This window comes from Ranitomeya imitator, chromosome 3 (genome assembly GCF_032444005.1).
Source record: "Ranitomeya imitator isolate aRanImi1 chromosome 3, aRanImi1.pri, whole genome shotgun sequence".
In the NCBI taxonomy this organism is placed as follows: Eukaryota; Metazoa; Chordata; class Amphibia; order Anura; family Dendrobatidae; genus Ranitomeya; species Ranitomeya imitator.
The window spans coordinates 228,848,602-228,864,237 of NC_091284.1; the positions used below are offsets into that span (position 1 = coordinate 228,848,602).

General features: G+C 42.7%; 1 protein-coding gene across 2 annotated transcripts in view; it reads right to left on the reverse strand.

Moving 5' to 3' along the window:
* The window catches only part of ELK4 (ETS transcription factor ELK4), a 171,010-nt gene that overhangs the window by 108,092 nt on the left and 47,282 nt on the right, over positions 1-15,636 (reverse strand). The window contains exon 5 of one of the 2 annotated variants that reach the window (XM_069756228.1): positions 12,474-13,046. The exons of the other annotated variant lie outside the window; for it this stretch is intronic. Within the exon in view, the coding sequence (XP_069612329.1) occupies positions 12,948-13,046 (99 nt within the window). The 3' untranslated portion in view covers positions 12,474-12,947. Of the gene's footprint in view, positions 1-12,473; positions 13,047-15,636 lie in introns of those variants that run through there. 2 annotated transcript variants of the gene reach the window in all.

The following is a 15,636-nucleotide window of genomic DNA, read 5'->3' on the forward strand; positions in this document are numbered from 1 at the left end:
TGTGAACATACTCTTGGTTTTCCATCTGTTCTGACCCTGGATGCCAATAACACAAAGACTTGAGCTGCTGCGGTCGAGCTGGAGAACAACCCAACCAGCTGGGATTAAGATGAAAACTTTATCCAATTTTTTTTAAATTATTTTTGGTTATTAATATAGAGTCATTAATTACACAATGCTAACATCACTGTCCCCATTGGGGCTCACAATCTACAATAATGATAACCCCCGAGCCACCATGATGCCCCGATTGTTCCCCTACTGTTCCACTCCTACTTGGTCCAATGGGAGTCTCCACTGTTCCCCACAATCGGCACCTCTCCAGCCTTGATTGATGTGGCTGAGGTATCCTAAATCATCCACAGAGTGTGTTCAACTCCCGCACGTGCACAATTAGGAACAGGAGCTGCATAAGTACAACAGACTGTGTGGGTGATATCAGTCATGGTAATAAATTACGTCGGCAATGGCAATAAAGCATAGAGAGACAGCGATTGACAGTGCACAGCCTCGAAATGCCCATTGGACTGATTGATATAGGAAACAATTAAAAAAGGCATTTTCTTAGGAAAGCAGGGGAGCTGTGATCTCATCATGGGGTTGCAGGAGTGCCTTTAAAAAACAGCACAAGGGGGGGCTGACCGTTTAGATAGGGAAAAACTGGTGATAAGTTCCCTTTAACACTAATGTGTATGCAAGACAGGCAATATTGTGGAGTAAAGGATCGAGTAGTTTGCTTTCAAAACAAGATCCTTTAGTTTTTGGAGAGAAAAGTCGCCACCAAGACTGACGGCTGCCTACTGCCTTCTCTTTCTGCTGAGAAGACAAGCAAGCTTGGCTAAGCATGAATGTGTATGAGGGAATCGCAGTTGGCCAAACGGGTGTCCATCTAATGTATATTGCCAGCAGAAATCTGACTAAAGTACTTTTTCACATTTCATTTGAATGTGACTCAGCCACAGCACAATCCCGCCAGAAGCCCAAGTAACATATACAGACATGTGGACATAGCAGCCATAATACCATATCTAATGATGATTAGTAGCTTTGTATGCAATGCTGTAAAATGCTAGAAACAAAACTAGGTTAAGAAGCGTTATTACACTAAAATATATTAAACATCTACACAGATGAGGAGATCGGAATCATCTTACTATGAAGCTAAACCAAAATCTGAAAGCCCCCCCCCCCCCCCCCCATCTGATGTTGCTAATAAGTACAAAACTGAAGACATATCCATCGGAATCAAGATTGCCCGACTAGTCTATGAAATCTACATTAAAGGGGGGGCGTGGTTTGCAGGGGATAGGAGTGGACGTGCATTACAAAGCTCCTAAAGATTCCCCTATTTTAAGCTCGTAAAGCTACACAAAAGTGGAATTTCCGTTCCTAAATCCTATGGAAATATGCCAGGACAAGGATTTATCAAGAGAAAAGCCAACACAATGAAGTTACTTCCTTCATCAGGTCTGAAAGAGCCCTTACGGAGGCCTATTGGAGATCTGCCTGCCTCAAGAAGGGGAAAAAAAAATAGTCCCACATCTAAGAAACAAGATTTTAACCGCGACATGGAGGAATTGGGACATTGGGAGATTCAGAAGTACGGCCAAACATCTGCCACAAAGATTAAATCAGCTCTAATGCCGGATATCAGGGACCCAGAGAGACGCCGGTGTCCGCGGTGGAATATACAGCTGAGACGCGGCAGAAGAATACCAATGGCGCCCCTCATGCTCCAAAGATACCTGTGCTGAGGGTTCCATGCACAGCTACGGTGCCGGGAGATGGTCCGGAGGAGCGTCGAGGGACCGCGAAGGAGCAGAATGCAGACGTGCTGCAAGGAAGAGCAGGAAACGGATTGTTAAACTCGACGGTACAAGTCCGTGGAGGGATATCGCCGGCGCGCCGGGATTCAATAAACACACTCCGGCATGACGCGCCGGTATTCGTGTGGGGGAAGAGAGGAGGAGAGACACCGGAAACAGCCAGCGGAGAGCAGTAAGTGGCGAAGTGGCGAGGGGGGCCGGGGAACTGTGCAACAATATGGGCAGACAAATAATTATTCAGAGGAGATTACCACACTCACCGCAGCCCAGGAACTAGATGGTATATATAAAATGGTTCTGAAAATCCACTACCGCCACCGCTCAAGCATACTGTTAAAAGACAATTAGCATTAGAGCTGAGATTGCAGCTCAATATCCCCACTGAACATTGGAGCCTGAGAGGCGAGCCCCTCTTGTGTGGAGAGAAATCCGCTCATGCTATGAAGCTGACAGAGAGACAATCTGACAGTCTCAACTCATCATTGAGCCCTGTATTCCCTATTTTGTGGATAAGGTTGAGTCCCTTTATCAAGGAAAGATTTGAGGAGTTCAATACTATATTACACTCGGATAACATTATTTGCAGTGATATTGATAGGGGTGCGCATCCAAATAACATAGTACAATCAGTCTTGGATCCATTTAATTCACAAAAAGAAGAGGAGAATTTTGACTCAACTTCCTCTGACCAGGATGACAATGACACTTCGAATGATTTTGACTCTGAGGAAATCGCCTCCTCAAATCTATATTCTGAGGGGTCCATTAAATCCGAGTACTCAGACTATTCAGGAAAAATTTAAAAAAACTCTGAGATTAGTGATTATTCACCATTATTTACCAGAATTAACAATATATCTGCTTCATCAAAATCCCCTTCTGAAATTTTAGTGATGCAAAGCCCTATTAACTTCAATTGACACTATAAGAAAAAAACATGGGAATACGGGAATATAGACATGTTGAAACCCGTTTCTTCCCAATGAAACCCGTTTCTTCCCAACCTGATGAGCTCAAAACTACCGAGATCTTCATGAAGAGGCTCTTCAAAGAATTATTGCTACTATTACCCAAAACCACCGATTCTGATCCGTTGGTTGCTCCGATCTTGCTCCCACATGCACTCAATGACCTGATCACTAGCGCAAAAAAATAGTGAGACTCCTTTGCTTACTAATTTTCAAGATTTATCTGATTATTCAAATTCTCTAAAACAAATTCAAAATGACATCGTCCTTTAAGGCTTGTCTTGCTGGCTACGAGGACATAAAGTGAGAAAATAATCTCAAAATTAGGGGTGTCCCAGAGTCAATCCACCCCTCCCAATTGGAAAACTATTTTACAAAAATGATTTCTCACCTTCTCCCACAAACGAAAGAAAAAAATTTGATAGAAAAGACTTTTAGAATCCGCAAACCGATCAATCTCCCACCAAATGCAACAGGAGATGTGATAGTGTCGTTCCGATCAACTCGAGTAAGAAACGAATGACATCACCCTTTCACCCTGTTCAAGGACTTGTCAAAGACCACGATGCAATTGACAAAATCTTTCCATCAAGTCACTAGGGAACTCCTCCGTGCCAAAATAATATATTACTGGACCCAAACGTCAAATCTACAAGTTAAATACGCAGCCAAATCCATTTTTATCTCCTCTCCAAAAGAAGGTATTGATTTCTTGAGACAAAGTGGTTTAAATCCCTAAATTCCTTCTCCTGATTTCTCATCTCGAACAATGGAATAAGACCTCCTGATGCACAACATTGTTTCCACAAGACAGCTCCTGACACACCGGATATATATCTTACTTGCAAAAGTTATACAACTCCACTTGATTTTATTACTGAATCTGAACCGGACAATGCCCTCCAAAGGCTCCCAATGGGTCCCTAGAGTCCTAGTAGGGTCACATAAGGTGACCTTGGACCAGACAGGTTTCCATACTTTTTCTGACTTTACATTTCATACTTTATGGACTTTTAGGTTGTGAAGTAGATCTTTAATATGTGTTTATTGTTAGGTTGTGAAGCGGACATTCAACAACTTATCTTGGTGCTCATATTTTTAGATGGTGAAGCAAATACTTAGCAACTTATCTTGATAGCTAAGCAGACACTTAACATGTGTTTTTTTTTAAGGTGGCGAAACAGGCACTAGCAACTTATATGTTTCAGTTGCGAAGCGAACTTTTAGAAACTCACCTTGATGTTATACGTTTACTTCAAGCTTGTATGTATGCCTGTCCTTACCCCATTGCATGGGGTCTTTCCTTTCCCCCTTTCCGGTTGTGTTGAAAATTGATATAAAAATATTGGAAAAAGAAATCTACATTAAAAACTGCATAAAACTGCTGCAGGGTTCCCATCTGTGAACTTTCTAGGGAGTAATGAAAAAAACTATGTTTCACTCCGTATAAAGATCAACGTTAAAAAACAAAACCAACAAACATTTGTGCATTGTTCTATCATTTTACGCCTCATCTCCAGCAAATTATTACACATTACTATTAGTGATGAGCGAACATACTCAGATAAGGTGTTATCCGAGGGTGCTAACCGAGTGTCTTCGGCGTGCTCGAAAAATATATTCGAGACCTCGCGGCTGCGTATTTCTCGGCATTGCCGATCCAGTGAACTGGTTCTTTCTGCGCATGAAAAAGGAATATTACACAGATTATAAAAATTGACACAATGAATGAAAAAAGGAAAATCGCCAGGATGCAAAGCAGAAACGGATGTCTGAATAAGGCCTAGATGACCCAGAGTGATAAAAGTTTGGTTTAGTGAAACTGCCAGGTAATTGAGCGTTACAGCAATGTAAAACCAGCTGAAAATGTAAGGTAGCAGCCAAAATCGGGTTGTGACTTGTACATGTAGCCTTACCCTTAAAGCATCTGAGCCACTTATGTGCCTGGCAAACATGTCTAACTATGTCACACATACGGTACATGCATTACATTACTACAACCCTAGTTGCATTAAGCCACCACTAAAGGGAGCTTAGGAGCCCTCTCAAGTTTTACTACCGAGCTTAACCCCCAGTCTGGTTGCCACGGAGTACCAACATATATGCTGGTAGAGGGTAGTGTGAATCTTTTTGCTCAACTTTAGTTCCAAAATATAGTGCAAGTTCAAGTCCCCTATGGAGGCTAAAAACTAGGTGAAAAAAAAACAAAAGTTCAAATCAACCCCTTTTTTCCTAGATCTTAAAATTAAAAAAATAAATTTTTATTTGGCATCGTCAGGTCAGCAAAAGTCTGATCTATTAAAATATAAACTTATATTATTTATATAACAATATATTATATATGGTAAAAACCATAAAGGAAATAAATGGAAACACCAAAATGCAGTTTCGAGCCACCTCGCTTCTCCCAAAACAATGAAATAAAAAGCGTTTACAAAGTTATATGTAGCACCTTATTATGCCAATAAAAATGTCAGCTCACCTCATAAAAAACAAGCCCCTATAAAGCGCATTAGAAAAAGAATTTAGGCCTGCTTCATCATGACTGGCAATTTATTCGATGGTCTTGATGAGGGGGCACGCTGGAGTCAGATGCTACCGACTTACCAAGAGGTGCACGCCTCTTCATCAATCTGGAGCATCTGATGGGTGGCATAAACTTCCGGGCGCTGTTACAGAAATCTTACTCTAGTCAAGGACTCGAGCAAAATTTCTGATGCTCGTCATGAATTAGACACATGCCCCTGATGCACCCGTTGTACCAAATGTTTGCGACTTTTAAAAGCTTTGGCATCACTTTTAGGTGTAAAAGTTTTGATGAATCGGGGCCTTTGACATAGACAATTTTGACACCAACCAAATTTAGGAATAAGAGAAATAAAAAGGGTAAACATGAAAGTTGGCCCAGCAGTAAAGATTAAACAGTATATAATAAACTCATAATCTCTGAAATTGTTCCTGGTGCCAACTAGAATTATATTTAATGACTATGTATACCTTTGAACTGACCTTTTTTATTACCATTCATTTAATTTATGTAAAATTAAGCCACATTCTAATAGTCTTTATTAGACATATTCTGCATGTTGCTACTGCAGAGTCTGTTTAACGTTTTCACATAGCTGACTGTCCTGTTGTTTTGACATATATCTGACAGCATGTTGCTCCTGGTTGTATGTACCTTTGCCCGACCCTTCGTGCCATTGGAGATACCAGAAAGGAGAGAGAAAAGGTTGCACAACCCAGGTCAGATTGTAAAGAAAAAGGAAGGAAAGCAAGGTTTCATTCAGCAAGGGGTGGATGGGAAGAAGGAAAACACATAGATGGCAGTGTTCATGGAAGGGGTTACACAGGGCAGACATTGTAGGGAGAGGATGTCATATTTCTCAGGATAAAGGTCTGTCCGCACAAAGAAGAGAACCCATAAGGGCAATATTAGGGAAATTAAGTTGTATTGATAAGCTAGTAATGGCAGCAACACCAACCTGGACGAAGTTCTCAATCCGGTATGTACTACTGGAAAAAATATGCAGACAGAAGAATGGTCTGAATCTAGTAGCAGGTAGCAACCTGCATGAGAGGACTGAAATGGATGAAGGAGTAAAGATCAGTCTGAAGTTACCATAAGTGAAATATAATAAGTGGTTGACAGATTATCAAACTTGGGGTTATTTAGCCTGAAAAACCAAGGCTTAGGGGCAATATTATTAAAATGTACAAATATATGAAGATAGAAATATATGAGACAATACAGGCATTTTTCTATTGATCTTTTTACACCCAGGCCGGCGACAGTGACAAGGGGGCGACCTCTATGTCTAGAGGAAAGAAGGTTTAATCATGATCATTGACGGTGATTCTTTACTGTAAGAGCATTGAGACTACGGAACTGTCTAATACAAAATGTTGTAATGTTTGATTCACTACAAAAGTTTAAGAGAAAAACCAGAGAACTAGTCCGATTGCTGTAAGTGGAGTCAGGTAGGCATTTTTCCTCCAATATGGGGCAATTAGCATCTGCACCACAGGGCTTTTTGCCTTCCTCTGGATCAACATGTTAGGTTATAGGTTGAAATCAATGGACTTGTGTTTAACATAAACCTTGTTACTTTTTTTTCATAGTTTCAACATATGTAATAAGCTATGCCATGTCCATTGCCTTTAATTGAAGGGCATTGCCATCACTCAAGAAATATTTATGATTAGTAAAGATTTTTGCACCCGTTTAGACTAGAGAGAGAACGGTGATCAAGGGTGCATATTGACTTCTAGGTCATAGATAATGCGGGTTATCCGTGCCCTGTCACATTAGACTACAACCTTACTGTGCCGAGTACAATTCGTTCTGGTTACAAGAAAGACTACAACCCCCAGACACTATAAAACCCCACAATTATAATGATTAGTAAACAATACATTTTCTCCCTCTGAAAGTGCTTAAAGCCATAGAGCAAAGACACACTGATAACACTAATTTGCAGGCGTTCCTAGCTAATCCACAGACAATTAAACATAAATCATGAATCAGTTAACTTCCATTCAAAGAGGTTCTGCAGAGGAAAATGATTGAAGATGAGCCCTAGAATGACCCACAAGATACAGGTATACAGCATAAATTTCAGAAAGCCAAACTCTAGATAGTTCGTCTGAAATCACACAGTTTTATGGAAGCATTGACTCCTGACCATTATATCCTTTAAGCTGCCCTGCCTCAAAGTTCAAAAACTCCCCCCACTCAGGTACAGTCTGTTTCCACCATGACTTCTGGTGCTCTCCCTTAATTTCCACGCACAGCCTTCCTGAAATGTGCAGCCATACAGGAGCTGCTCAGTACTCACCAACAATTCCGCTTCCTGCTACAGGAAGTGAAGTCAATTAAAGTAAGCGGAGAAATCACATGGTGGAGTCTTAAAGGGATCCAGTCAGCTCCTCCTAAACAGCCACCATAACTTTACATAAGCAGGTGACATCATCATGAGGGCTCTGCAACTCTTGTTCTGCCTTTCTGATCATGTGCAATGAAACAGGGTGTACAAAGAAGACAGAACGTTGCATTCTTACATGGGCGTTTAGCAGTGTGAAGCCGCCAATTTACTCCCCTCCCCCAGCAACAAGGAAGTGAAGACTGGAAAGTTGTGTGGTGCTCTAGACTTAAAGGGGTATTCCCATCTCCAAGACCTTATCCCAATGTGTATCAGGTGTAATAATATTAGCAAATATTTCCAATTAGTAATGTAGTATAATTTTTCTGATTTGTTAGGTCTTTTAACTTATGTGCAGGACCTTAGGTATCCACGGTTACGACCACTGGTATAGTGACAGCTAGTTACTAATGGTTGTAACCATGGATACCTGAGGTCCTGCAATGCCTGCATATGAGGAAAGAAACATAGCAAATTAGAAAAACTATACTACATTACTAATTTGCGGTATTTACAAATATTATTATTATTATTACACCTACTACATATTTGAATAGATTCTTGGAGATGGGAATACCCCTATACGTTGAGTATAACCCGTTAAGGAGAAGTATGCATGAGCTAGACAGGAAATCATGGGAAACTGTGTGTGTAAAAAAAGTGTCATAAGAAACAGTTTGTATGGAGAATGGAAAGCAGTCAGGGGAGTGAACTTTGAGAGCACTGAGAAAGAGGCATGGGGGAGCAGTCTGCAACTGAGCAGAGCATGGGGAGCAGTCTGCAACCGAGAAGAGCATGGGGAGCAGTCTGCAACTAGGCAGAGCATGGTGAGCAGTCTGCAACCGAGAAGAGCATGGGGAGCAGTCTGCAACTGAGCAGAGCATGGGGAGCAGTCTGCAACCGAGAAGAGCATGGGGAGCAGTCTGCAACCGAGAAGAGCATGGGGAGCAGTCTGCAACTGAGCAGAGCATGGGGAGCAGTCTGCAACCGAGAAGAGCATGGGGAGCAGTCTGCAACCGAGAAGAGCATGGGGAGCAGTCTGCAACTGAGCAGAGCATGGGGAGCAGTCTGCAACCGAGAAGAGCATAGGGAGCAGTCTGCAACCGAGAAGAGCATGGGGGAGCAGTCTGCAATTGAGAAGAGCATGGAGAGCAGTCTGCAACTGAGAAGAGCATGGAGAGCAGTCTGCAACCGAGAAAAGCATGGGGAGCAGTCTGCAACTGAGCAGAGCATGGGGAGCAGTCTGCAACCGAGAAGAGCATGGGGAGCAGTCTGCAACTGAGCAGAGCATGGGGAGCAGTCTGCAACCGAGAAGAGCATGGGGAGCAGTCTGCAACCGAGAAGAGCATGGAGAGCAGTCTGCAACTGAGAAGAGCATGGAGAGCAGTCTGCAACTGAGAAGAGCATGGGGAGCAGTCTGCAACTGAGAAGAGCATGGGGAGCAGTCTGCAATCGAGAAGAGCATGGGGAGCAGTCTGCAACTGAGCAGAGCATGGGGAGCAGTCTGCAACCGAGAAGAGCATAGGGAGCAGTCTGCAACCGAGAAGAGCATGGGGAGCAGTCTGCAACTGAGAAGAGCATGGGGAGCAGTCTGCAACCGAGAAGAGCATGGGGAGCAGTCTGCAACCGAGAAGAGCATGGAGAGCAGTCTGCAACTGAGAAGAGCATGGAGAGCAGTCTGCAACTGAGAAGAGCATGGGGAGCAGTCTGCAACTGAGAAGAGCATGGGGAGCAGTCTGCAATCGAGAAGAGCATGGGGAGCAGTCTGCAACTGAGCAGAGCATGGGGAGCAGTCTGCAACCGAGAAGAGCATAGGGAGCAGTCTGCAACCGAGAAGAGCATGGGGAGCAGTCTGCAACTGAGAAGAGCATGGGGAGCAGTCTGCAACTGAGAAGAGCATGGGGAGCAGTCTGCAACTGAGAAGAGCATGGGGAGCAGTCTGCAACTGAGAAGAGCATGGGAGCAGTCTGCAATTGAGAAGAGCATAGGGAGCAGTCTGCAACTGAGAAGAGCATGGGGAGCAGTCTGCAATCGAGAAGAGCATGGGGAGCAGTCTGCAATCGAGAAGAGCATGGGGAGCAGTCTGCAACTGAGAAAAGCATGGGGAGCAGTCTGTATTTGAGATCATCTCCAGATGACTATTACATTTATTTTTTACTGTAGAACCTTTTTTAAACGAAATAAAAACAAACAGGATTACGATTGGTGGATAGTCAATGGTTCTCGGTTACAAATATTGCACTTTAAGGGCAGTCACGCAAAGTCTGCAGCCTAAAATAGTAAATCTCATAAAAAGCGCTTGGAGTTTACTTTCCTTTAAAAAGTTGACCTGTTTCAAAGATTATTGCTCAAAAGGTTCAAGGTGGCAAAAATAATAAAATAAACAATAAACAACTTTTTTCTAATCCTCCTGGCATGGGAAAACCCCATTAATACAAAGTGAAAGGGGTGTTCTCAAGTTCTGAAATTGGTTTAATTAGTTGGCATGAAAATAAGAAAATTAACAAATGCCTTGTTTTTTTCTACCAGCTGTCATTCTCCTGCAATAAAAGCTTTTGTCTTTTATTGTGTGCAGCTGGTTTCTAAAGAGGCTGGGCTAGTGTGTGCAGTAGCTACATTTTATGAGATTAACTCTTAACATACATGTCAGCTCTCCCCAGCCAATTGATTTCCATACAAAAGTTATCTGCTCGCTTCACTTCCTCCCTCTCTTGCAACATCACCAAAACAAAGCTTTCAGAGCAGGTCTAATCACTTCCCCCCCCCCCCCCCCCCCCTCTGGCTGTCAGGAGCTGTGTGCATGTTCAATTGCCCTGTTATCCCTATGCGTAAACATAGTGACAGCAGTGTAGACTTAAAGGAAGTTTTGGCTATGTGTTCAGAGAGCAGGATGGTGTAGGAGTTGAGTGAGACTCTGATTTCAGAGATGTGCTACTTACTAAGCTGTGCTTTTCTGTGTCAATATTTTCAGTGGATAATCAGCAGGAGATTCACAAACTGAATAGGTGCCTCCTGCTTGCTGGTCCAGCCACACCACCACTGAGTAGAAGCTCTTTGTTAATATATAATCTACCCAGAAACCTGACACTCAGTGGGCAGGGCTCAACATTTCAAGCTACGCTAAATCGGCAGCAGATAAAACTGACTCTGTCACAACTGCTGCACCCAGTAAACTAATTGATACAGTTTTAAAATCCGGGCCTCAGCTCCGATATCATGCTGCTCTCAGATTACATAGGAAAAACCTGCTGACATATTCCCTTTTAAACAAACCATTGGTAGCTGAATGGGTTACAGCAAAAGTTGTGCTGAGCTTTATAGTTCTGCTAATACTATAGTCTTACTCTTTACCGTATCTGAAGGAGGACAGACCGCCGTGCTAGACACCAGGAAGTAAGGAAATGGCACTGCTCTTAGCTGCTCAAGAGACAACTTGAGAATACCCCTATAAGGCCGGGGTCACACTTGAGAGTTCAATACGAGAAACTCGCGCAAGTCTCTCGCATCAAGTCCCGGCACTGCCGCCAGCACTCGGGACCGGAGTTTGTGGCTGCATGCATTTTTATGCATCTGAACGCCCCGGTCCCGGCGGTAGTGCTGGGACGTGATGTGAGAGATTTGCACGAGTTTCTCGCATTGCACTCGCAAGTGTGACCCCGGCATAAAGGAAAGTATCTTGATCTTTATCCTGTGATTCAGAGATAAATATTTTTTAAATCGAGGCACCACCAATGGCAGGCTTGCTCTGGAAACAGAGGTACATATGGGTCAGACCCGCTTCCTGCCATGCTAATAGCAGTCGATAATACTGTAATATAATGAAAAAGAACCCAGCACTCAACTGATGCTTTAGTGCAATTTTAATCGTAGACACCGCGTCTGATAGCACCACCATACAGCTCGGTCTCCTCAGTACCGCTCCTATCTGATTCACTTACAAGACGCTGCCTCTTTGTGCCCTATGACCCTATGGTCTGTCCTATTATTCCTTAGTACGTTACTGACGAAGGTCCATGTTTAGGACCGAAACGTTTATTGGGTACTACTAAGATTAAAATTGCACTAAAGCATCAGTTGAGTGCTGGGTTCTTTTTCATTATAGTCTGTGAAGGTGTGGGAACCTAACCTAGCACCATCCTTTCCAGTAGTGCACACAGTATTTTTGTCTGATAATACTGTAATATGACATTCTGAAAAATGTTTCCCTTTAAAAACTATACTGTGACAAATTGCTTGTTAGTGGCTACAAAACATTGGTTAATCTTTAAGATCTACTTCACCATCAGTGCTTAAGCAATGTACAGGTTAATGTATGAAAATATACAATTTCTCTTAAACAAATATTGCATAGGTAGAGCAGTTAGAAAATAAAGCCCCGATTCTGGAGCTGGCGTTAAAGACGCTTGTAGCAGGCACACATGTAGATCCTATAGTAAGGTGTCACTCCGGTGCTAGTCATCACGTACACCCACAGCACACGTATTAACATCTTAGATGCCAAACATGACTTTTTTTCTTTCCGTGTTATTCCTGGGGGGCTTCAGCATTCTACGTTAACGTGCGCCCTTCAGACTGCACTATCTTGTGTGCGATCAGTAAAAGCTAATGATCCTGGTTGCTGTGCATTGTTCGTGTTTTTCAGCCGTCTGCTCCTTCTCTTTGGGTTCGGTCCAATTTAAGTGCTTTGTGTTTCCTAACAGCAATTTAGAAATACTTTCTGAAAGGAAACTAAAAATTGTGTCTTTCTTTCCACTTGATTTCTTTTTTTTTTTTCGAATTTGGTAGCCAGGCCATATTATAAAATATCCCCATAAAAATATAGCTTTGCCTGGGGTCCTATAAAATAGGACGTCCACTGCAAAAGAATTTGGTAAAATGACTGGAACAAAATTACAGCCTATATCTGAAAAGTCTGTCCTGCATATGATACAAAAATATTCCTGGTTCTCCTCATTTAGATAAAACTCTGCTGAAAAAATAGATACGGTATATTAGGAGTCCTGGATTTTTGTGTTGCAGTTTTTGCTTACCAGTGATTCAAGTGCAAAGGACAATGGCCACTTTTCATCATTTCCTCAGAGGACATTCAATTCGCCAAAGTCATGGTGGTTTAGTCACAAGGTATTTGTAAGGGGAATTCAACAAGCACATACATCAATGAGAGGAAATCCGTATGTAGCTCCAGGGAACCTGACAATCCTCTCCTTGTGTCCGGGTCTTCAGTGTGGCTGCTACGACTTCTGCAAATCGGGAGAGAATGGTCCAGGAGTAGATGGGCTGTCAAAGCCGGATAACGCAAGCGGCATGTGACTGTTGTAGACTGACGGAAACTAAAGTAAAACAACAATGCATTAAAATTTAGTCAGAAATCAGTTTAAAGATCAATCTACTATATAAGATGTCAGGAAAAGCAGCAATGAGACAACAGTCACTCCAACTCAATAGTGGTAAACCGGTATCCAGATACCTCTATCTCTACACAGGTAATTCAGGCGTCTGAGTCAGAAAAATGGTGCTGGAACAGGCTATAGGGAGACCTTAAAGGGGTTGATCACTGCTCAGACAACCTGTCCTTAATCCCTATGTTTCCCCTCTTGTAAAATAACAACACTTATACTTGCCTCCAGTGCTGACATTGTACCAGTGGTGTTGGCACTGGCTCTCCCCGAGGATCGCGTAACATTGTTGTCACGGGATCCCTGTGACCAATCAGTGTTGGCTTCACTCTCCCCGCCTTCAGACAAATCACATACATCCAGAAGAAGTGAAAGAGCAGCTTCATTTTTTAGTTTCTCACATTCCAGAGCCATAACTTATTAATTCTAATTTTTTTTTCACATGTAGTAATATATAAGGGTTTTTTTTTTTTGCAGGAGGAGTTGCAATGGTTAGTGACACCATTTTGGGGTGCATACAGCAAAATAACTAACTTATTAAAGGGACACTGTCACCTGGATTTGGAGGGAACAATCTTCAGCCATGGAGGCGGGGTTTTGGGGATTTTGATTCACCCTTTCCTTACCCGCTGGCTGCATGCTGGCTGCAATATTGGATTGAAGTTCATTCTCTGTCCTCCATAGTACACGCCTGCACAAGGTAAGATTGCCTTGCGCAGGCGTGTACTATGGAGGACAGAGAATGAACTTCAATCCAATATTGCAGCCAGCAGGTAAGGAAAGGGTGAATCAAAAACACAAAAACCCCGCCTCCATGGCTGAAGATTGTTCCCTCCAAATCCAGGTGACAGTGTCCCTTTAACACTCTATGGAAAAAAAGTACCCCACCAAGTCTGCTGTTTATTTTTATATTTGAACCTCTCAGTGACTACAAATACATCTTTTTAGTGACCTGAGATATCAGATATGAAAAATACTCAAAAGTGACACCATTCTAAAAACTACATACTTCAAGGTGCTTAAAACTACATTCAAGAAGTTTATTAACTCTTCAGGTGCTTCACGAGAGCTAAAGCAATGTGGAAGGAAATAATGAACATTTTACTTTTTTCTTTTTTTACATTTTACTTTAGACCCAAACTTTTTTATTTTCACAAGGGTATCAGGAGAAAATGGACCACAAATAATAATCTTTATTTTTAAATAATCTTTATTTTTATATAGCGCTAACATATTCCGCAGCGCTTTACAGTTTTTGCACACATTATCATCACTGTCCCTGATTGGGCTCACAATCTAGAATCCCTATCAGTATGTCTTTGGAATGTGGGAGGAAACCCACGCAAACACGGAGAGAACATACAAACTCTTTGCAGATGTTGTCCTGGGTGGGATTAGAACCCAGGACCCCAGCGCTGCAAGGCTGCTGTGCTAACCACTGCGCCACCGTGCTGCCCAATTTGTTCTCCAAATTCTCCAGAGTACACCAATACCCCGCATGTGGGGGAAAGCCACTGTTTGGGCGCATGGCAGGGCTCAGAAGGGAGGGAGCACCGTTTGACTTTTTGAACGCAAAATTGGCTGGAATTGGCTCTATGTCGCGTTTGGAGACCCTCTAATGTACCTAAACAGTGGAAACCCCCCAATTCCAACCCAACCCTAACACTAGCACTAACCCCGACCCTAACTGTAAAACCAACCCTATATATAGCAGCCACATAGTATATAGCACATGCCATGTAGTATATAGGAGCCATGCAGTATATAAACACAGCCCACACAGTATATAATACAGGCCACGCAGTATATAACACAGGCCACCAGTATATAACAGTGGCCATGCAGTAAATAACACAGCCCATGCAGTACATAACACAGCCCACGCAGTACATAACACAGCCCACGTAGTATATAGCACAGCCCACGCAGTATATAACACAGCCCACGTAGTATATAACACAGCCCACGTAGTATATAGCAGCCACGCAGTATATAGCACAGCCCACGTAATATATGGCACAGCCCAAGCAGTATATAACACAGGCCACATAGTATATAACACAGCCCACGCAGTATATAACACAGCCCACGCAGTATATAACACAGCTCACGCAGTATATAACACAGCCCACGTAGTATATAGCAGTGTGGGCACCATATCCCTGTTAAAAAAAAAATAATTAAAATAAAAAATAGTTATATACTCACTCGCCGGCGTCTAGCGAAGCTGTCTCGATGCGCGCGCTGCTGCCGCCAGCTTCCGTTCCCAGTGATGCATTGCGAAATTACCCAGATGACTTAGCGGTCTCGCGAGACCGCTAAGTCTTCTGGGTAATTTCGCAATGCATCACTGGGAACAGAAGCTGGCGGCAGCCGCCGCGCATCGGTGGACGACGGAACGTGAGAATAGCAGGTTTTTTGTTTTTTTATTATTTTTAACATTAGATCTTTTATACTATTGATGCTGCATAGGCAGCATCAATAGTAAAAAGTTGGTCACACAGGGTTATAATAATAATAATCT